Source organism: Eupeodes corollae, chromosome 1, assembly GCF_945859685.1.
Source record: "Eupeodes corollae chromosome 1, idEupCoro1.1, whole genome shotgun sequence".
In the NCBI taxonomy this organism is placed as follows: Eukaryota; Metazoa; Arthropoda; class Insecta; order Diptera; family Syrphidae; genus Eupeodes; species Eupeodes corollae.
Genome location: NC_079147.1, coordinates 79,630,465 through 79,653,943, shown reverse-complemented (window position 1 = coordinate 79,653,943; position 23,479 = coordinate 79,630,465). Strand labels below are relative to the sequence as shown.

The 23,479-nt window shown below is 28.2% G+C and overlaps 1 protein-coding gene across 2 annotated transcripts in view; it reads left to right on the top strand.

Moving 5' to 3' along the window:
• Positions 1–14,610, top strand: part of LOC129941305 (complexin) — a 99,647-nt gene extending 85,037 nt beyond the window's left edge. For both annotated transcript variants that reach the window (XM_056049906.1, XM_056049905.1), the window contains exons 4-5: positions 4,747–5,830; positions 12,597–14,610. In XM_056049906.1, the coding sequence (XP_055905881.1) occupies positions 4,747–4,820 (74 nt within the window). In that variant the 3' untranslated portion in view covers positions 4,821–5,830; positions 12,597–14,610. The remainder of the gene's footprint in view (positions 1–4,746; positions 5,831–12,596) is intronic.
• The last annotated feature ends 8,869 nt before the right edge of the window (positions 14,611–23,479 follow it).

Genomic DNA, 23,479 nt, shown 5'->3' with positions numbered 1-23,479 from the left:
CTCTATAGCAGCTTAGAGGGTCTGATTTTTTTAGTATTACTGGAACATTACTGAGGTTCCATTCATCGCGCATGCTTTCTTCCGACACTATCTTACAGATAAGTTGGTGCATGCTCCTAACTATGTGATATCCCGCTGCTTTGAAAAGCTCGGCATTCTTTAGCTTCATATGGCGATCTTTACTTTGTAAAAAAGTCGAGAAGACGATATTCTTGGCTTTCGTCGTATATATTGAATGGACAGTGGAGTTCGGTTCGTCTTTGCCCTTATACAGTCTGCAGAAGTGGTCCTTCCATATCCCAAGCATTTATTGTGATTCCATTATAATCTTTCCTCTTTAGTCTTCGCAACCTTCGGTTCGGGGTTAGGTTGGGTTATAGTGGCTGTCCAAGATGGAAACGGACACACTTAGGCCAGTTTATGGCCCTTACGAAACGTGAGAGGCTGATTATACCGATATGATTTAGATCGTTTAGATTGTTAAAGAAGAATTCTACTAGGTAATTCTTGCGTTTTCGAGCTAGAGCAGGGCATGTGCGGAGAAGAAGAAGAACCGTTTCTACCTCTTCCTCGTCCATACAGCTTCTGCAAAAGTCATTTGAGAATATGCCTAGTCTCGTGGCGTGCTTCCCTATTAGACAGTGTCCGGTTATGACACCTATGAGCTTATATGCGATCTGCTTAGAGAGAGCAAGCACCTTGAACGTTTTAAATCCAGTGTTGGCCAGATGTTTTTTTGTGACTTGACACGTGGTGACGTTGTTCCACCTGGTGCCTGCCCTCCTCACAGCGTCTTGCACTAGCAGCAGTTTACAAGTAGCGATTGGTATGCCAGTACTTGCCAAACGTGGTAGTATGGGCTGTACTGTACCCTTCCTGGCGAGTTCATCTGCCTTACAGTTACCTGGAATGTCTCTTTGGCCCGGCACCCAGCAAAGGTGAATATTAATCTGTTGCGCTATCTCCATTAGAGATGGTCGACAGTTATGGACTGTTATAGAGTTTGTAGAGACAGAGTCCAGAGATTTGATAGCGGCCGGGGTTTATATGTTTGTGAATTTTGTTTCACTTGCTCATAAGACTTTCGAACATCATTTCAGTTTTCGAACCTTTCAACACCTATGATCGCAAGCTTCTCATGATCCCTCATTTTCCTTCTGCAAAGGCGTTGTTCCTCTCTCCTCTTTTACTCAAAGAGCTCGTAGCAGCACTCGTTCTTCTATGCAGATCCACTTTGCCTGTTGCTTGGCTGCATTTGCCTGTCGGTATTCCACATCAAACCAAAGGTTCCTTGTTGGTGGTTGCTTGAAACCCAGTACGTTAAATGTGTTCTCTGATTGCATCTTGGCAATGTTGCCCCAGCTTTTGATTCATTGTGTTTTTGATTCATTGTGGTCATAAGAGATTACTTGTGGCTCGGTCGGAGAATGATTCGGCGATCTCTTGCGATTGTAGCTGTTCAAGGTTGTATCTTCTAACAGCATCTTTGTTTTTGCTTTCAGTCTAGAAACCCTAAGTGCTATCTTGGCTACAACAAAATAACAGTTTAATACAATTTACTAATCAAATTTGATTTTCGACTCAATCTTCTTGAGAAGTTATGAAATTATTGACTTACTATTACAAATGAGTAATGTTTTTTAGTTCGTCTTTTTTAAGACTTATTTTAGTAGTACCTGTAGCGTGATGGTTAGTGGGTTTTACTTTGATGCAAGAAGTCTTGGGTTCTATCACTGCCTTTGCCACCTAACTTTGTTTACGGGTACTGCCTCTTGCGACGAATTGACCAATCCTACAAGAGTAATACTTATCATGAAAAGAGCTGGCTCAAATTAGCCGTTCGGAGTAGGCATATAAACTGCGGGTCCCTTGCATCTCTGACAGCATTACTCGCACACAGGAATGGTGGAGAGTTGTAAGTCAATATTTTGATGCTTTGAAGATTGAATGCTAGAATTTGTGGTATAGTTTGAATAATCTGTGAATTTAAGACCAAAATGATTTTTGTTTTTTGCAAAGGTTTTTAAATAATGCTATTTTAAAGTTTTAAAATACGTAGACATTTGATCAACAACAAACAATTGCCCAACTAACTATTTTCTTAATAAAACAAGAAATCAATAGGAAGTCGGTATTTATTGTATCAAACCTCTTATTAACCTTCGAAGAACTAATTAAGATCGCAATGCTGGACAGAAATGCCAGTCAATTTCACAACAATTTTGAGAATAAGTTTTTAATAATTCCCATGTCAACCAAAGTTGTACCTATGATGATGATGAATTTCCTTTTTCTTTACCAACAAAAAATTTTAATTGCAACTCTTTCACACACAAACAAAATGAAAAAGAAAAAAAATATATTTTAAATAGGTAAATTGACTATTTTTCCCTTTTTCTTTCTACATAAATAAATTTGCTTTTACTTTGAGTTTATTTTATTGAAAAAGAAAGAAATTAAAAAAAAAAATAACAAAATCCAATTAATAATATAATCAAAATGTAAAAGGCAAAGAAAATTATAAACGAAAATATGCAGAAAATTGAACAGAATCATAAATATTTTCTTTGCTTTTCAATTTCAATCAATTTTATGTTTTTAAAAGTCTTCAACTAAAAGAAAAAAAAACTAAAAAAAAATTCAAATCACTTCTCAAACCTTCCTTTTTCCTTTGTATAGGTTTCCTTTAAATGCTAAATTAATTTTCACTTTTCACAATTTTTATTTTTCTCTTTTACTTTAATTTAGAAATTTGTTCTTCACAATTGCATTTGCATTTCATTTTAAACTTTTTCTGTTTTCTTATTGAATATAATTTCGCACTCTATATTTTCTTATTTTCTCACATCTTTTTCCAATTTCATGTCATTAAATGTGTGCTATTGAATAGAAAATGCTTTTTCCCTCTTAAAAAACTATCCTTCATGTACTAGGGTTTGGAATCACAAGTTCTATGATTTTTATACGTGTGATAAAATATATTACTACTTCTATAAATAAATACGAAAATAATATATACAACTTTACATTTCACACAGTGCAAATGAAGACTTATTTCAGATCTAAGAGGATTTTCAGCTATGGGCTTTAAATTTAATTTAGAGGAAATAAAATAAATAGAACTTATGATCTGATGTGCACTTTGGCTTTTTATCAAGCTTAACTTAAAGCTGAATCTGACCATTGGTTGAATTTCGTTCTACTGTCAAAATTCATGGAAGAATAGTTTAACAGAAAGAAGCTTATTAATTTTTTCCTGTATTCGATTTATTTCGTTACTCACTGTAAGTGTGCATTATAACCATAGTTCTTTTTACATGGTCCCCAAGAACTTCAAAAAGGACATTTTGTCTTTTTGCATCTTACTAGTGACTTTCTACAATATAATAATATGAACTGTCAAACAAAAAGTTCTAATCCCAACGGCTTTTGCAGAATATCAGAAAATATCAATACAGAAACTTAGAAGACTTTTCCACTATGGATCGGTTAATTAAGACAGTCTACTAGTTTGTAGTCTATTCAGCAAATGATATTTAGGTTTTAATAACTGAATCCTTAAAAATATTATTTTAAATGATCTCTTATATTCAAGAGCTGTAAAGAAGAAGATATACCATCGACAATTGAAAACAATATCAGCCAAATGGTAGTCAAGGCTACATTTGCAGCGCGTAAACTTTATTATGAAATAGAAGGTCTTTCAAAAATCACTGTCGGAAAACTTTTCTTACTAAATGTTTACGTTTCTTTTATGGCATTTAACATTATCTTGTAAAAAATCAACTTGTCGAATAAGTCAAATCATACTCGAAGCCCAAAAAGCCGTATCAAAAAGTTATACTTTGCTATTAAAGGTTACTTTTTAAGAATTATTCTTGGACTTATCGATCTCTAAATGGAACAATTCTGTTCATTAGGTAAAACTGGGCGCTTTCACTGAAAATGATTGCTTGAAAAAAATCAGGATAATTTTTATAGATTTCAAGAACCCAATAAGTCAAGGTGCCACTTTGCTGATTTTACAAACGGTGACCGAAAAGTGTTCACCAATCTTGTTGTTTTTTTGAAAGTTTAAATGCTTTTAAAAAATATGTATCGTTTCATTTTTAACAATGCATTAGTTTTAAATCCTAAAATGTCAATAAGATGACAGCTTCAAAATAAACAACTAACTGTTATCTATTAAAAACGAAACCTTTGTTGGATACCATCAACTTAATCGATAGGACCAGCTGATTTATTGGACTAAGGTCTTGATTTTGCTGTTCTAAAGCTATTTGCTCAGGTTGTTTAGAAAGTTTTGCAATTCAGTATCGATTTCAAGTCAAATTTCTGTACTTTTTTCAGACTTTAACATTTTTGAGGGCAATCCAAATATGGTATTTTTGCCAGAAGCCTCTGCAGAAAAAGTTATGAATCAGATCATTTTACTTTTACCGTAATGATACTATGTTTGCACAACGATAGTTTGTCTAAAAGAACTGAACACACCTAACACATTCCGAAACATATTTTGTCTTAATACTTTTTTTTCAAATCCCACCATAAAAATTCTAAAGCTTGTGATCTAACCTAAGTGTATACTATATATCTTAACTAGTATAAATATATGGTATAATTTAAAAACAAACATACAACTTTTTAATATAAAATAAAAATATTAAAATTTTAAGACTATTGTAGTTTATCCTACAATAACACGCTTATTTATTGCTGTTTCCATTACTCAATTTCTTTTTACAGAACTGAAAAATCAAATAGAAACGCAAGTAAATGAGCTAAAAACTCAAATAGAGGGAAAATGTGTCATGCAGTGATATGTCATCATAATAAAAAATATTATTTAAAAAAAAGAAAAAAAAAATACAAAAAAATATTAACAAACAAAAATATTACCAAAAAAAATTCAAATCCACACATATATATATATATTTATTTAACAAAACAAATTTCCCCCAAAAAAATACCATATAAATATATATATACAAAACAAAAAACCATATATACATGTATTATAAAAGAATTAAACTGCAGAATTAAATTTGAAAAATTATAAGGAACAATAGATGAAAAAATAAAATTAACGAAATTCAAAAAACCAAAAAATTAATAAAAAATTAAATCAGAGTTCATGAAGCACTACAATATCAACCAAAATTCAAACAGAAGAGCTAACATACAAAATTATTCAAAAGCCCAAATTTTAAACCCAAAATTTCTACCATAGCTGCCAATCGTCAAAATTTAAAACAAAGAGTCTAACTACATTGTTAAAAAACAAAGTTTAAAAAACTCAACAAATTGGATGTTTTAACATTATTCGAAAACAAAAACAAAACTTAAAAAGGGCAAAAACGGGTTGAATCATTTGGCCGACATTTCATTTAGTAAATTCGTCAACAATATTAAAAACCTACTCTTTCCACATCATCATCCAATCACACACATATTTTCCTCTCTTAACTTTTAACTCCTACGGAATAATAAGAGCATTGGAACAGAATCGATTCAAAAACAAAAATTCAACTTCTATACCCAAAAAAAAAAGTTTTTAAAATTAGCGATGATAAATGTAGCAAACCAAGTGTAACGAAAAATAAAATTAAATAAATACAAAAAAACAAAAATTAAAACATAGACATTTAGCCAAGCAATTCCAAACTTAAACCAAAAACCAAAAAATATATACCAAAGCAACCACCACCAACCACTAAATCTACAGAAAATTGTTGTTCCGTATTTTGTTACTATTGAGAATATATAATTAAATATATTTCTTTCATCCCCCAAAATATATATAAAAATAGAAGAAGAACGTAACTAAAATGTAAGTATAAAAATTATTATTGTAGTAACTTTAATAAAATATATATAAATTTAATTTATTTTTATTTTGCATTATTTTTTAAAATTTTTGTTTAAATTTTAAAAAAAAAATTATGAACATGTAATATAATAAAACATCACATAATTACATTTTGATATTCTTTTTTCTTTTGTTTTTTAAAAGTTATATAAACAAATTTCATACACTCAGCAGTTTTTTGTTTAGAATTTTTAAAATACATAATGTACCATAAAAATACTCTTACCAATATAAATATAGAATAATTAAAATACACATTGTAGGAATATAGTTTAGATGATATAGAAAAAGTAGGTACAATTCAAGAGAATTTAGGCAACATTTTTTAGATTTGTAGGAATTCCTTGTTAAACAAGATTAAAGCGTATTTGTGATAAACAAAAACAAAAACTAAATAAAATAAAATATTGCAAGTAACCAATTTGACCACAAAACTGCACACTTTTTTAATTTATAATCAACTTTAAATGAGAATATCTACGATATTCAAATAGGAATTCACATCAATTTTATAAATACTCGTATATTTACATCATACAAACATTGAAAACAAAATGACTGTGATAGTTTCAATTTGTTTATCAATTCCAGTTAATTTTTCTGGGAACTAAAGTGTTTATTCAAAATCGAATATAAATGCGGTCTAAGGTATTGAATTTTAAACTATCTAACGATTTAGTTAACTTAGAAAAATAAGCTGACATTAAATAGTTGACAGAAGTTTCTAATCGTTTATCAACCAGGATTTGATGAGTATTGTACACAATTGTGTTTGTTTGAAATCGAAAAAGCTTAATAAACGCTCATCACATTTCTTCAAATCATTAAGCAGTAAATACATTTTTATAAGTTGCTCTTCGGATAAATTATATCTTTTCAGTTAAGGTTCACCCAAAAAATTCTATCGGTACGGTTATGGATTAGTATATCCTGAAAACTCTTTTATTCCACTCATTTAAATGAGGGTGAGCGTAAAGGTATTCATTCCGTTGAAAATGGAATTTTTAATTCAAACTACAATATTTCGAACGGTCTTTTACTTTAAATTACGTACGAAATAATTTTTTCAACAACATTCTTCTTTTACTATACAAATCAAAGCAGCATATTTTAATAGACGCTCATGCATTGTAACGATATTGAAAAGGGATATTCAAGGATTGAGTAATTAGGTGTTGCAGTAATTCTTGTGAAGATATCATATCTACTTACCATTGGTACTACAAACTACATTTGAATATTTTTTTTTTAAATAATTTTGTTGCATTGCGTTAGAATCTTGAATTTGAAGAGAAAACAACACCTTATACAAAAATAAGAAATTATGAAGCACAGCACATTTTTGAAATTGTAGTAGTTATGTTCTTTTACTTTGAGTTTTTATGTTGACATCCTAGTCGTAAGCTATGGATCTTTGTTCGTCGTTATCTCCGTTTGTATAACTCCAATGGTGTTAAAACCTTTACCAAAATTTGCTAATATAGTTTTTTAGAATATTTTTTTAAACACTTAAACGATTGAGAGATAGAGGGAACAAATATTGCAAAAGTCAACAGTCTTTTGAATTAAATTGTTGGTGAATAAATTAAACTCAATGAAAAAACAAAACATTTTAACAAGTTGTATAGTCTTCCACCGAAAAGAATACCTTCACTTCAGCATTTTAACCATTTCTGTTTTAAAAAACAAACATAATTAAGATATGATTTAGAACTCCATGAGTGGGAGGTGTGCTCAAAAGCGAATTCCTAAATACTTATATTGTCAATTGCAAGCTTTTTTTTCTACGAACACATCGTAGACCATATCTATTCTTCCAATTAAAAAAACATCGTTTTGAGTAATTCATCTAATGCTTTTGATACCATTTTGTTGATAAGCTCCAGCAATCAATTTTTACATTTGATAAAACTTTTTAGTACACCAAAAGGAAGGTTTTACACAAAATGATAAGCTTAATATTTTTCATTCTGTGGTTGACCTGTTTGTTCGAATAATTTAACAGAACTAGTTAGGTAAGTCATAGACTTGAAGGTTCACTACAGTTCCTACTACCTTGCAGGTTAGCTTAGTTTTGAAATGTTGATAACTTAAAAAGAATAAATTCAATCAAAATAAATTAACAATATAAAAGGTCCATTCACGTACCTTTCTAAAACAGTCTAATTTTACGAAAAATTACGAAACTTAACTAAATCCTGTTCGGTTACTCAAAAATTTCGTAGTTTTTCGTAAAAGGGAGCGCTCACGAGAGAGTAAAATATTTCCCCAACCTACGAATTTTAGCCCAAGAAATTTCTTTGGGCTGATTTGTGAAAATGACAAATTTGATAGAACTTCGCTTTTGCTATCACTTATAAAATTAAAAATTCTTTTCCAAAAGAACAGTAACAAGATTGCAATTTTCAAGTTTCAATTTAATCAAGTTTTTTTTCATAAAACAAACGATGGACCATTATTATGTTGCTTGAAGTTCATGTTTTTTTAATTTATCTATTTACAAAAAAATAAGTAAATTCTAAACACGATATGAAACGATGATGTTAAACAATTTATATTTTTTTGGCAGTCAAATAGTAGAAAAAAATTGTTGTTTACTTTACTTATGTACTTACTTTTTTGTAGGTTTGTCTTTTTGTGAGAGAATTTTACACTAAACTAACAAACGGACCTAATAGTTCTTAAATTTTTGGAAACAATTCGTGTCTGCTGAACATTATCAGTGAGTTGTTTGAACTGTACGTGAAAATCAGTCCGATAGCTGATGAGAAAATTCAAAATAATTGTACTAGACTGCTCGATAACGTTAGCAGTAACAACAAATTCAAATAATTCTGAGGCGTATGACTCGATGACTGTAGCGATAATTCGGCCCTAGCATTTTTTTATACTATGCTAGAAGCAGAACAAGTTTAAACTTACAACAAAAATGGAATTTGAATGATATTTTGGATTACTTCGGTGGAATTTTCTAGTCTGAAAAAACATAGTATATTGGTATCCTCTGATACTAATATCTCAAGCACCACACTTGATTGAGTGATTTTTAAATCAGTTTCAAACTAATGCCATCAACAAATCTAGTGTAGTTAAAATTGTCTGGTTATATATCATGGAGCTATCTTAATTTGTACAGAAGATGAATTAAGAAATATTTTCAAAAAAATGGAAATAAATATCTTTGTTTCTCGTAAGACAAAACAAACAAACAACTTCTTACAGCTTTAACTGTCTAAGACTTAAGACAACTTCCTATCAAAAGATCATTATTAGGATTTAAAATAAAAATAATAATTTCGAAATTGCAAAAGAAGAGTTTTGAAATTATGTCCCACGTGTGTTCCTTTTCTAGCAAATTGCTAGAAAAGCAACTGTAATAAGTTTTTCATTATACCATACAATAATTTCAGAACAGCCGTCGCTCGGCTCATAACGTTTATCATTTCTGTCATATGACAGAACGTTCGACCTTTTCAATTAATTTCAATTATATCTCGTATTACGATCACCATTTGACAGATAGTTATAATTTTAATTATTTGTTAATCCTGAACATAAACTCCGTTTCAGTATAACGAGATCATAGCCAATCTTTAAAATCATTAAGTGATCAAATAATTTTGTAACATTTCTATTTTAGTCGTAAAAAAACTTAAGTAATTTGGATGACATTTGTTGTAGTCAAATTAGATGCAATCAACTACCACTTAAGATGGACAACAAATTTTGTAAAAACAAAGGAATACAAAAATATAAAATGTACCTTTATTGGTTGATTGTTTTCACCTAGTTTTAAGCAGTAATGAATAACTCAATTTAGAAATATAATGAAAGATATAATCCCAAATCCTACAACTGGAATAGAAATACTCTACTGGTCATTTTTACTGCTTTGTTCTAAGCACAACTCTTTAAATAGGTAAAAAGGTATAAGATGGTAATTTTTGAGAAATTACTTTGTTTTCAAAACCTCTTAAGAATAATTGATTGATAAGTGTTTAGTGAATCTTAAAATGCAAAAGCATTTTTGGCGTAAGGAATTTCTTCTTTCCTTTCTTAAAATAAAAACAATTAACATTTAAAAAATGCGTCTTTTCTCAAAATAGACACTACTTAATTTTTCAATTGCTCAATATTGATCATAAATCAAAAACAATTACAACTTTCCACAGGAGATATTGTAATTCGTCTCATAAGGTCTTTTCTCCCTAAAATACTAAAAATATCATAGCTCCCAAAACTATTTATTAATATTTTGTTGTTTAACCATTTGGGCAACATTACCGAACTTTTGAATCGTTCAACTTTTTTGGGTTTTATGACATTCCAAATACCCGTGGCATAATTTTAAGTGTTTCGATCCCTGCCTTTGCTATCTAAAGTCATGAAAAGTGCTTTCTCAAATTATCCGGTCAGGTTCGGCTTAAAACTGTAGGTCGCCTTCATCCCTGACAACAGTACTCGCACACAGGAATGATTGAAAGTTGTAAGTCACTAGGCACTAGTTACGCCACCCAATTAATTTTATATTTTAAATAAAATGAAGCATTCGATCTTATTGCCCAATAAAATAATGGAAAGATATTAAAACTGTCATCGCCCAAAAATGACTCAATGACACACATTTTCTTCTTTCAAAAGTAAATATCGTAGTACCCGTGGCATGATTGTTAGTGCGTTGGACTTTCATGCCAGAGGTCTTGGGTTCGATCCCTGCCTATGCCATCTAAAGTCTTTTCACGGGTACTGCCTCTTGCGAGGAATTGACAAATTCTCCAAGAGTAACTCTTGTCATGAAAAAGTGCTTTCTCAAATTAACCGTTCGGAATCGGCATATAAACTGTAGGTCCCCTCCATTTCTGACAACATTACTCACACACAGGAATGGTTGAGAGTTGTAAGTCACTAGGCCCTGGTTCTTCATGGACTGTTGCGCCACCCAATTTATTTATTAGAAGTAAATAACACAAAACCCAAATTCAATGTCGTATTGCCCAAATCAATTTTAAAATATCATAATGCCCAAATTACTAATTTTGGCATATCGCCCAAAAGATGTCACGGGTTTCAAAATTTGGGCATTCTCACAAAATTTGTGTTTGTTTTGGGCACTTCGACATTTTGAGTTGTATATTGTATCGCCTAAACGAAAACATTAAGCGAAAAAATTGTCGGAAAGTCAAGAAAGCGTTTCAAAAATATTTGGCTTTGTTTCACTTTAAGAAAGCGAAATAAGGCCAATTTTCAAAATAAAAAGGAAACTAATTGGTTTGCTTGCTAATAACAGTGCTGGCGTAAATGAAGAAAAATATTATTTTCACCACAGTGAAAACTGTTGTTTATTAAAAAATGTACGAAGTTTAACACTCTGTTTGGAACTTGTGACGTTTCATTTGTGATATGTTTTACGACGATGTTCTTTATAAGATTTATGTAATTTTATGACTTGGGTTAAAATTCGCTGGGTAATAAGACATACAAAATATTAGGAACTATTATCGTAGTAATGCCCAAAATAAATTTCAAAAAAGTCCAACCCCTATGTCATAAAACCCTAATTCAAATTTCTTTTGCGAAAACCCACAACCACCAATTTTGAGCGCTGTATTAAATTAATTTGAGCTTAACGATATTCGCACGTTTTGGAAATGTTAGCGATTTTTGTTTTAACTTTTTAGGCCTTATGACAATTTAAGAATTTGGGCATTATAGATTTGGTTATCATCAAAATGAAAAGAAGGGTCATCATATTTGCAGTATCTTCACTTCAATATTAAAATTAGGTAATCATTCATTGAAAAGATTTAAATAATCTAAATTTTCCAAAAATAAAATGTAACGCAAATCTTAAACGTTGAAGTATTGTTTTTTCCGTAAATACCCATTAAATCCACTCTTCTCTTATTATTTAAGACTAACCTATATACTATGCTAGGTATTTAAAAATGTCTATCACGTATTTTTAAATGCCTACAATGTTCTAATTGTGCATTAAATAAGCACTTTCCTTCTCTTTATTATAAAGTGTACGAATTTTTATTCAAAAATCCTCTATGTTGTATTTTGTGGCATTTTAAACTATGATTTTGAGACCATGTTTAAAAACGCATCACCGCAAGTTAAGAAACTTAAAACTGGAATAAGAATCTTATATTCTTTTTTAAATGTATAAGAGTGTCAGTCTTCTTGTTATCTAATCAGGTTAAACAATTGAACTAAGTCACAAGATATCAAGTAAATAGTAACAAACAATTCTGCAGGATTCTAATAAAAATATAAACGAATGCATCGAATGAGAATTTACTAGAGTAGCTTTAGTTGCATTTAAATTTTCACAATAAAATATAATAAACAAAATAATATATTAATACAAAAACATTGACATAAGAACAACATTATTTTCTTTTTTTTTGTTTAAAAAGCTATCAATCTCTCCAAACAACAAATTGTAAATAAAACAGAAACAAATATTTGATTTATAAATTTAACAATTGCTTGTTTATAAATATGAAAAATAATGTTCATCTTGTGAATATATTATTCTATATCGTAATTTTGTTTTTTAAACTTTTTCTTTTATGATGCATGCAATGCTTTTTTCAAATTAAACTATACATAATTATTTCTATAAGCACTTATTTTTAAAAAGCCTTAAACTTCTTACAATACACCAAAAATACTTATATACATTTCAATGTCTTCTTTTTTTCCTTTTCTTGTTGTTTAGCTGGAGTATATATTTATAAATTATAACTCAAATATATATAAAACAAAAGTTATGCTAACGATATCTATATAACTAAAAAATATAAGCGCTTTTCTTCCTATCTTCTATATATTCAAATGCATCCTAATATTATATATATATATACATAAGTATTATGTGTGTGTATCTTCTATCTGTTAACTTGACAACAACTTCATAAATAAAACCAAAAATTAAAGTCAACATAAAAATTAAATCTAATAAGAAATTAAAATCCAACCAAAAACAACAACATCACTTAACTTTTAATCATCAAACATAAAACAGTACAGAACATCACCATAATCTTATATTATTATAAATTATTATTACCACCATGACAACCAACTACAACTACAGTAACAGTTTATATTATATTATATTTATGTATATGTATATCTCAAGCAGTAAAAAAAATAAAACATTTAATAAAAATAAATAATTAAAACATTCCTTCGTCGTATATTCGTATACACCTTTTAAAAAAAAAAACAAAGAACAAACTTCTCTTGTATTGTGTTTTAAGAAATAGCAACAATAAAAATAATAATTAACAAAACAAAAAGAAAAACATTTTAATCAACAAAATAAATAAAAACAAAAAAAAACATATATATGTGTGCCAGTTAATTTATTTAAAAGAAATAATTCTTAACTTTTGTTAAATATTTCCTTCTCGGTTTTTGTTCCATAAATCTTTAGTGAAATTTGTTTTTTTTTTCTTTTTTAATTTTCTTTGCTATATAAATTCAATTAAAAAGAAAAGTTAGAACAATTTGTTAAAAATATTAGATTTATAAGGAAATTTGTTAAATTTGTAGATTAAAATAAAACAATAAAACGTAAATCACTTTGTCATGTTTTTAGTATGAATAAGATCAATACGATGAATATAATGAATTTTATATTAAACAACAATTAAATGAGTATAGTTATAGAGTCTTGAATTGATATTTTTCAAGACAACACCGTAAAACCCTAATCAGTATTTCGTTTTTGTTTTTGTTGTATTCATGGCCTACAAGAACTATCAGAACTTAGAAGAGGAGGATGAGTAGGGTATAAGTAAAGTATAGATGTATTACAAAAAAAAAAAACTTTTTTTCAAATGATAAAGACCAGTTTTCACAACCTTAGTTAAGGAATAGTTAATCAAGATTAAAACTAAATGTTATTAACCCCTATAATTAGAACTATCAACATTTAAAAAAAAACTATAGTTTAATAGATTATTTAAATGTTATGACAAAATTCAAAGTGCTTAAATTTCCTAAAAAAATATACTTAAAGGCCTGTTTTTGCAGACCTTAGCTAACCCAAAGTTTGTTGAATGAAGCTGACTAGGAAAAAACTATTAGAAAGTCACAGTTAGGCATAGAAATAATTTGATATACTATCTTCAATAGTTTGACATTTTCTTAAAATATCGTAAGCCCTAACTTTGGACGATAAGGATAAGACCAATTTTGATTTGTAAAATGTATGTATGTCAGTCTTAGGAGAACTTCTTCAAAAGTAATTTGAAAAATGTTGACCAAAAGTTAAGTCTCAGGTTTAGCTTTTCGTATGAAAATACATTAAGTCCTTACTTTGGATAAAATTGTAGGACCGAGTTCGATTTGTAGAATGGATGTTTGTCAGTCTTCGGAGAACTTTGTCAAAAGTGATTTAAAAAATGTTGACCAAAAGTTAAGTATCAGGTTCAACTTCTCATAATAAAATACATTAAGTCTTCACTTTGCAGATAAGTATAAGACCGAGTTCGATTTGTAGAATGGATGTTTTTCAGTCTTAGGAGAACTTTGTCAAAAGTCATTTGAAAAATGTTGACCAAAAGTTAAGTCTCAGGTTTAGCTTTTCATAAAAAAAGTCCTTACTTTGCATAACAATGTTAGACCGCGTTCGATTTGTAGAATGGATGCGTGTCAGTCTTCGGAGAAGTTTGTCAAAAGTGATTTAAAAATGTTGACCAAAAGTTAAGTCTCAGGTTAACTTTTCATAAGAAAATAAATTAAGTCCTTACTTTGCATACAAATGTTAGACCGAGTTCAATTTGTAGAATGGATGTGTGTCAGTCTTCGGAGAACTTTGTCAAAAGTGATTTGACAAAAACTTAAGTCTCAGGTTTAGTTTTTCAGCCTTATAACCTCAGATAAGTTTTGATAATTTCAAACTTGATAGTTTGAAATGATTTTGTCACTGTTTTTGAAGATGTTCTTCAAATGAAAGATTTGTCAGTTTGACATAAAGGTTAATCCAGTCGAAGTCCTGTATATGACTAGGACCTGTATATGACAGGGACCTCAGCATAAAATTTGATAATTCAATTTTAGTGACTTATTCGTAACTAGAAATTGTTAAAAGTACCTACTAGTTTTCCAGTTTGGGTAAACCATGGTCTTTTATGATGTTACTTAAGTCAATATCTAGACAAAAGGCTGGTTTGTCAGTTTAAGTTATAAGTAGATCAAAATCTAACTCATATAATATTGTTAGTTAACTGTGGATTAACTAAACCAAGACTTAAGGTATTTTATCTCTTGTCGAAGTTCGCTTTTCAAGGCCAGATTGAAGTTAAACCCAATGTAAGTAATAACAAGTTTTACTTATGATCTGTGGGTTAACTTTTTTGTTAAGTGCTAGTTTATCAGTGTTGGATTAAAGTTCAACTCAATCTGACTTTAAACTAAGCAAAATTCTAAGTTAAATGTGGACTAACTTAACCAAGGCTTAAGATATGTTATCTTTACAACTAAAATTACTATTAAAGGTTAAGTTTTTCTAGAATTTAGATAGTCAACTCTAGGTTTACTAGGTTTAAGACATTTTACCTTTAGTCACTTATAAGAACAGATTTGTCTAAATCCAAGTTTAAAGTAGAACCTAGATTAGCTAAAAACATTTCTGACTGTGGATTAACTAAATTGAGGCTTTTGATAAACTAAGCATAAATTATCCGGAGATTAAACTAACTTATAATCCAAGGCCTTACAACACAAATAGCTTTGACTTTCAGTCATATAATAAGTATAAAGCACGGTGGTTCAACTAAGGTCTGATGCACACATTTAAGAAAGAGAGCATAAAATATTAAGAAAATGTTTGAACATAAATAAAGCAAATTAGTAAATTTCCCAAAAATTTAATCATTCTATATTCTAAGTAGGCTGTGAACTAAATAAATAGTTAAATTCAGCTATAACCTAAAAACTAATAACTATAGAACTATAAATGGTTCATACAATACATACACATAAAATACTTTGGAAAGGAACTATGCTATAATATTTATGTAGTTTTTAAGGTGCTCTTCTAGGTTTTGATGATGATGATTAAAGTTCACCCCAAAAAGTAGGCAACGATGAATGAATTTATGTGTTAAACAAAAAATTATCAAACATTTATAAATGTTTTTTAAGCATTTCCTTCTTAGCTAGTTCACATTGTATTTTGCTTATGCATTAAAGATTAAAAAATAAAAACCCCAGACCTTATATGTATTAAACAAAAAAAAAAAAAAAAGTACATGTTAAAGCAATTTTATGAAAATAAGAAATTTATTAATTGTATTGTATAAATTTATATTGCTTGTTAAATATTTCTAATAAATTAAATTAAATTTAACAAAAAAAAACAAAAAGAAATTGTTAAATTAAAACTCACGTTATTAGAAAAAAAAAAACAAAATATTTTATTGTCTGATTTGCATTTTTTCTTATTTCTTATTTATTTTATGTTTTATATTAATTTAATTTCACAAAGCTAAAAGAACAAACAAAATTTACAAATTCGTACCAAAAGGGGTATGTAAGTCAGTGGCGTCTTAACTGGAGGTGATCTTAACAATATTGAATGTTCTAAACTTACAACATCTATTGGACTAAAAATTCAAAGGTTTCTTCAGTAAATCAACAACATCCATGCCAGCAAATAAACAAATTATTTGTTTTTATTTTTAAATTATTTAAAACAAAAATGCATAATATATTTTTTAAGTTTTGTAGGATATTATAAATTCATACGTATATATTATTTATAAATGAAAAAACATAAATAGGGACATGAAAACTAAAAACAAATTCTAATTAAAAACACAACAAAACATTGTAAACATTAAATTTAAAACAAAAATGAAAATATATACAATACATTACAGACTACAACTATTGATGAATATTTAAAATGAAAAACAAATAAAAATAAAAATTATATTATATACACAATAAAAGTGATGAAAAACAAAACAAAAAAATGATAAATGTTAAATAAATTAATTATTGTTACTTTGAGAAAAACCAATACAAAAATGACAAAAACCAGAAATAATTTTAAAACTAAATTTAAATAAATTTAAAAAAAAATCAACAACAAAAAAACTTGAAAATAAAACAAATAAACTTAAAAAAAAAAAACAATAAAACAAAAAAAGAAACTCTTTGTTTTTCTCTTTCTTCTTCTTTTTTGGAATGTGTTTATGTTTTTATTTATTTTATGTTTTTTAGCATAAAATATTTAAATTTCAAAAACACACACTTTGTCAACTTTTAAACTGTTTTAAGAGAAAAATATAGTTTTTTTTTAAACAAAATCTCTAAAAAACTGTCATCTCTGCTGCTTTTGGTGTTTTAACTTTATAAATATTTTTGATTTTTTTGTGTAAAAAAAATGATTCTTTGGAATTTATTTGTCTTTTTCTCTATATATCTCTCTCTTTCTATCTATCTCATCTCTCTCTGGATTTTAATAATATTTTGATTGACTTTGAAACACGACAATAAATACACTGCATTTAACTTTTAACATTTTATTCAAAATAAAAAAAATAATCTATAATAAGACAAATTCTATAATACACTTTTCTGATATGACGTATTTTTAATATAAATATCGTGTTGAATATTTTGTGCATAATTTAAAAAATGCATTGTCGTTATTTTTGCTCGATTGTATTTTTGCTTTTTAGATGTGGATATTAATTGATTATAATATTGGGTGTTCGCTTTTGGTAAGTTAAAGTCAAGAAAAGTAAGTATGCAAAGCAGTTCAAAGTTTTTGAAAAAACTTGTCAACATAAAAACTTTTTTAAATAGTACTTTTATCGCTTATACACATTCAGAATTTTTAAATTGTTGTTACTTGTCAGGACTTTTTTTAATGGTTTAATCTATAAACTTTAGATTTTGGGGGAATTTTTAATCTACTTCAATGATTCACCATGTGGTTTTTTCGAGGTAATTTCAAGTGAGTCTTTCAAATCACTTTGAAAGTAAAGTTTTGAGATTCGTTCTTTAGCCGTACTAGAAGAATATGGAATTCATTAATACGTTCAAAGCGAATATACACTGTCACCTTGTTTTTATCTTATAGATAACACCCTGTGGAATATTAAAGGCATACAATAAAATTTGAGTATGCTCTTAGTGTACAAATAATAAATAGCTGGTCTTATTGTGTAGATTGTTGTCTTAAACCACATATTGGCTAAATCATGATCTTCAATCGCCTGTCAGAATTAAGGCGAAGGTACGTTCAAATGCCGAGAACTTATCCGCCTTTCAGGAATTCGTATGCGAGATTATACGCAGAAGCCATGCGAATGTTTTTAAATTTGTTTACGATTTTCAATAAATTATGACATTTCATAGAACAGCTGAGATTAACAGCTACCAACTCAAAACCTTGAAATTAATGAATGTATTTAATAGTTTATTCAAAGCTTCCACTTTAAGGTTAAGACCAATAGGTTTTGCCGGTCAAAGTACAAAATTCCGATAATTAATTAGTCCACCATTATAAATAACTCCCAAAAAAGTCAGAGCTACTGGATTTGACGCAAAATATATAGGACTATCCATTTTGCGGTTTCAAGAGTAAACGTAAACAAAACATCAACAAAATATTTTTTTTTTAAGATATTTATTTTTTATTATTGAACGTTGAAACTATGTTTGAAATATCAAATCATTTTAATGCCCACAACGCGAATTATTACAGGCATCGATTCTTTTGAGGTAATTTTCGACCGCTTTTTAACATATTTTGGGCGGTATCTCACCCAATACTTGACAAATGTTGGTTTTTAAGTGCTTAAGAGTGAAAGGCTAATTTGAATAAAAACGGTCTTTCGCGTAGCTCTACAATAAAAAGTCCAGCGGTTTAAAATCGCATGATCTTGGTTGCCAGTTGATATCGCCACAACGAGCAATTACGCGGCACAGAAATGTCTCTTGCAAATAAATAAAGCCATATTTGCTCGGTTTCTTAAAACCACATATTCTCCATGTCGTATTCTTCAATCGCAGGCAAAAAAAAATCGGGTATCATATTACCATAACGCTCCGAATTGATGGTGAGAGTCGTTCCATCGTCGTTTTTGAGGAACTGAGGTACAATCACACATCCGGACCAAAGAGCACACCAAACAGTGACAGTGACTTTTTGTGGATGTTATGACCTCACTTCAATTACTTGAGCATTCTCAAAACACAAAATATGACAATTTTGTTTATTAACATACCCAGTGAGTGAGAAATTCGACGTATCTATAACTAACGTTGTGAATGGTCAGCTGGCTTCAGTTGTTATGTGAGCTGGACTTTATATAGCTGTAGGGGTAGAAACAAATACAAAATACGCAATAATGTGCCCTAAGGCAGTCCTTATTCCGATGAGAAATCAACAAGTACGGGTATTCAACAACACTTTCACTTACAGCATTGATATTTTCAGTGGTTCGAGCGAACCATTCCAGTCTCTTCGATTTTTTTTTAATTTTTTGCCAATTGCTTGCGTAGTTGGACGATTATGTAAACCATAATCTTCTCTTAAAGCACGACATGGGGCTGTGGCTGAATCACCAATTTTGTAGTAGGTGTTAATAATGTATGTGTTGTGCGATAGTATAGCGATCCAGACTAAGTTTCAGACTTTCAACAAAAAAAGTATTAGATCCACATATCGTCCAAGTGATGGTCGTCTGTCAAAATGTAGGCGTATGGCACTTTCAAATGTTGCGAAAATAGCCTCTCCTTGGAGTTCGACTGAGAGATTATGTCCAAGCCTTACGACATCAATTACATCCTTTACATTTTTCAAATTTTTCCATAACTTTACTGACCGCTTGAGTAATTGGTCAATTATAAGACATCTCATTTTGTTTCTTTTCCACCATCAGCAAGCGTTGCTAGTTTTTTGCTAACCAATTTAATATCTATAATGGCGAATATTCAATACTCATTCAAAATGACACTTCATAAGATAGCAGAGATTAACAGGTGTCAAATGCCAACTTAAATCCTTAAAATGAATGAATATATTTAATTGTATTTAAAACCTTCCACTTTTAAGACCACCAGGTTTTTCCGGTTGATGTTGAAAAATCCGATAATAAATTAGTAGAATATTATTAAAAGCTGGCCAAAAATTCAGAGCTACCCAATTTGACGAAAGTACAACAATCAAAAACATCGTTCGAAAAAAAAGAACTTGGGACTTCTGCCTTTATTTAGAAGTGAGAACTCGAGGCACATTGAAGCTTTTTGGCACACTCAAGCGTACAACTTTATATTAACCATTAATAGGTTAAGTCTCAGTCAGGCAAACTTTAATGGTATAATTAAGTTTTTGTATTGTCCCACAAATATGATTAATACTTTCCAACAATGTTAAGCTATCCCGTCAGGCTTCTGAAAAATGTCTCTTTGAAATTGACAACAAACAAAAACGATGTTTCGTAGTCCAAAGTAAAGCAGAAAAAAAAATGTTTAACATTGAATTGTATAATGAATTCTTATTTTCAGGACCCATAAAATATTATGAGTTTTGAGAAAATTTTTTAGTCTCAATTTGACAAAATGTGTGAGGATTTTTCGAATTTTATAAGGTTCTATCCCAAAATAATTACGTGGTAAATTGACCCTTCAAAAAACTATATTATGATTGCGAGTTACTCAACACTGTCCATCAGTGTTAATCATAGACAGGCTTCTCAAGATGCCAATAACAATGGTCGACAAATTTACGTTTATTTTCAGTTGCAATAACCAAAGAATACTTTTTTAGGGATTTAAGATGCCCTTAATTCGAATGTGACCTTTACATTTTTCTATCACATCATGTTTTTAAAATACGCCCTTTTAAAAATGCTAAAAAAACCCAAAAGGTGGTTTTTAATTCTAAATTATAACTGAAAATGTAATCTAACAATACATTCTATGATGATTTTTAAAAAGTACAAATCTTACTCTTTTATATACAATTTTTATCATTTTAGTATCTTACTTAGTTTTTGAAAATTCCCATTAGTTATAAGTCGTATTTGAATCTAGTATATCAAGTTTCGGAAAAAAACTTTAATCTGAAACTTTAACAGTTTTGGACTTAAGTTTCCAAGCCCTAATTTTAAATATTTGTTCAAGTATTAAAAATTCCCGCTACCAACATTACCTTCATATTTTTTAATATATTTAAAAAACTTGATATAGAAGAATTGTTTATGCAACAGCTTCGTTATAAGAACAAAACTTACTTTAAAACCGTTTTGCCTTTTTCTATTGAAAACCGCTTTAGCATAAATGGTTTAACGTTTTTTTTTTTTAAGATTTTTGTTAGATTAGAAAAATTTATCAGCTTATGAAAATTTTTCGAAAAAATCATGAAATACTATAAATATTGCAATTGAATGTTGAAGGAAAGAATTATAGACTTAGAAAAGCATCACGGATTTAATTGAACAAAGGTACTTTATAAATTTGGATAGCTTAAAAAAAACCGTATTTATTGTTCTTTTCCCGATTTTTAAAAAGTGATATCTCAAAAACCTGATGTGATACATTAATTTTGAAGTAAGATTTGAATTTGGGCCGTCAAAACCCATTAGAAAAGTGTAATTTAAATGCGTATAAGAAAACCTTGTTGACCAGTGTGCACTACCAACAGAAATTTAATTAAAAAAACGTATTTACAGAAAAACTCTTCCCTTTTCAAAATAAATGTTTCAATTATATATTGGTATTTTTTAAATGATTCCAAAACTTCACCAGGGTCAGAAGTTAGGTCATTTGTCCTTAATTAAAACTTCATATTTAGATTGTACTTTAAAGTGACAATACGCGATTCAACATAAATGTTAAAAAAGTCAAAAGGTAAGTAACACTTTTTATTTGTATTCATTTTTATTTAATTAATAATTACTTACGAAAAAAACACACTTCAAACTACAAACAATACCAATACATTCGTTTTTAATTTTTTTGTATTATTCCATAAAATATTTTATAAAATTTATTTGTTTTCCTTTTATTTCCATACCTACTACAAAAACTTATTAAAATAATTCAAAATTATATTTCAGCCAAAAAATGTTTTCACTTATAACACTACTACAACTATTACTACTACTTAATCCCAAAATTCAATATTGGAATCCGGTTTCACCGCAGTTCTCTGACAGTTCCAATTCAATAATAATTAACAATAATAACAACAACAACAACAATAATAAAAAAATAATCTGCAACATTTCCAAAAATACACAACAAAAACATCATAATATAAATATATATATTATTAAATCATATTAATACTTTCATCTAAATAACTTAACATCATAAACTTATAATAATTTAATTTTAATTATTTAAAAACAAAAATAAAAAAATAAAACGCAATAAATAAGCAATCAAGGATAAAAATGCAGTTCTTTAAGTGAAATTTATTTTTTTAATTTATTAAATTTTCTTTTAAATTTAAATAAATATAGGTCTTATAAACATTCACAAATAAATAATATTTATAATGTTGTTTTATTAAGAAAAGAAAAAATAAAAATAAAATTAAAATGCCTTTGAAAAAAAACTTAAGATAAACTGCAAATATATTAAATAACAAATTAGTTAAAAAAAAGTTATTAATAATAATTTATATGTGTATGTGGTTAGTAAAAGTTATTTAAACCAAAAATAAAAAACAAAACTTCATAATAAAATTAAGTGTTTATTGTGAAATCAGGAAATCATTTCTTTCTTTATTTTTTTAAGAAGGGTTTATTAACGTTGTCTGGATAATATTTCAGTGTAAGAAAATTTTTAAATTGTTCGTACTGTGTTCGTTCTTAAAATTCATCAAAAACAAAAAGAAGTATTATTTATTTCAAGGAAATTAATATCTTAAGGATATATTTTTTATTTAAAATCAAATTTTTATAAAAACCTACTATTATTCCATTCAAAATTATGTAAACAATTTATTTTTGTCTCCACTTCCTATTTAAAACTTAAAATTAAATAATAAATTATTAAAAAAGGTTGTTCCGTTTCTACATGTTCATAAAAAATACAATTTCCGGTTGAATATCATTAAAATATTAATTTCCATTGAATAACTCTTTACAATAAAAAAATAAAATCTTATCGTAAAAATATTAACAAAAATATATTTAAAAAAAAAAGAATTTCAAATTTTCCATAAATACTTAATAGTAAAGGCAAAACGATTAAATAAAACGGATAATTCATGATACAACGACTCTAGTACATTTATATACCTTTCATATTATAATTAGCAGATAGGATAATTGAAAAATAAAATTTTTATTAAAACCAAAAAAAGATACATTTCTTCTAAATTCAAATTTTTAAGTTTCCATTTTATTTCGTTCACAAACATTTTTTCGTTTATATTAATTAAAATTTAAACAAAAAGAAAAATAATTGAAAAACAAAAAAAAATATGGTAGAAAGAACTTATTTTAGAATACAAAAATATATACATAAATATAAATTTAAAATAAAAAGTATTGAATATATATATATACATTTTTAAACTGGAAATACCTAAATGGTCTATATAAAAAAAGCTTAAATAGT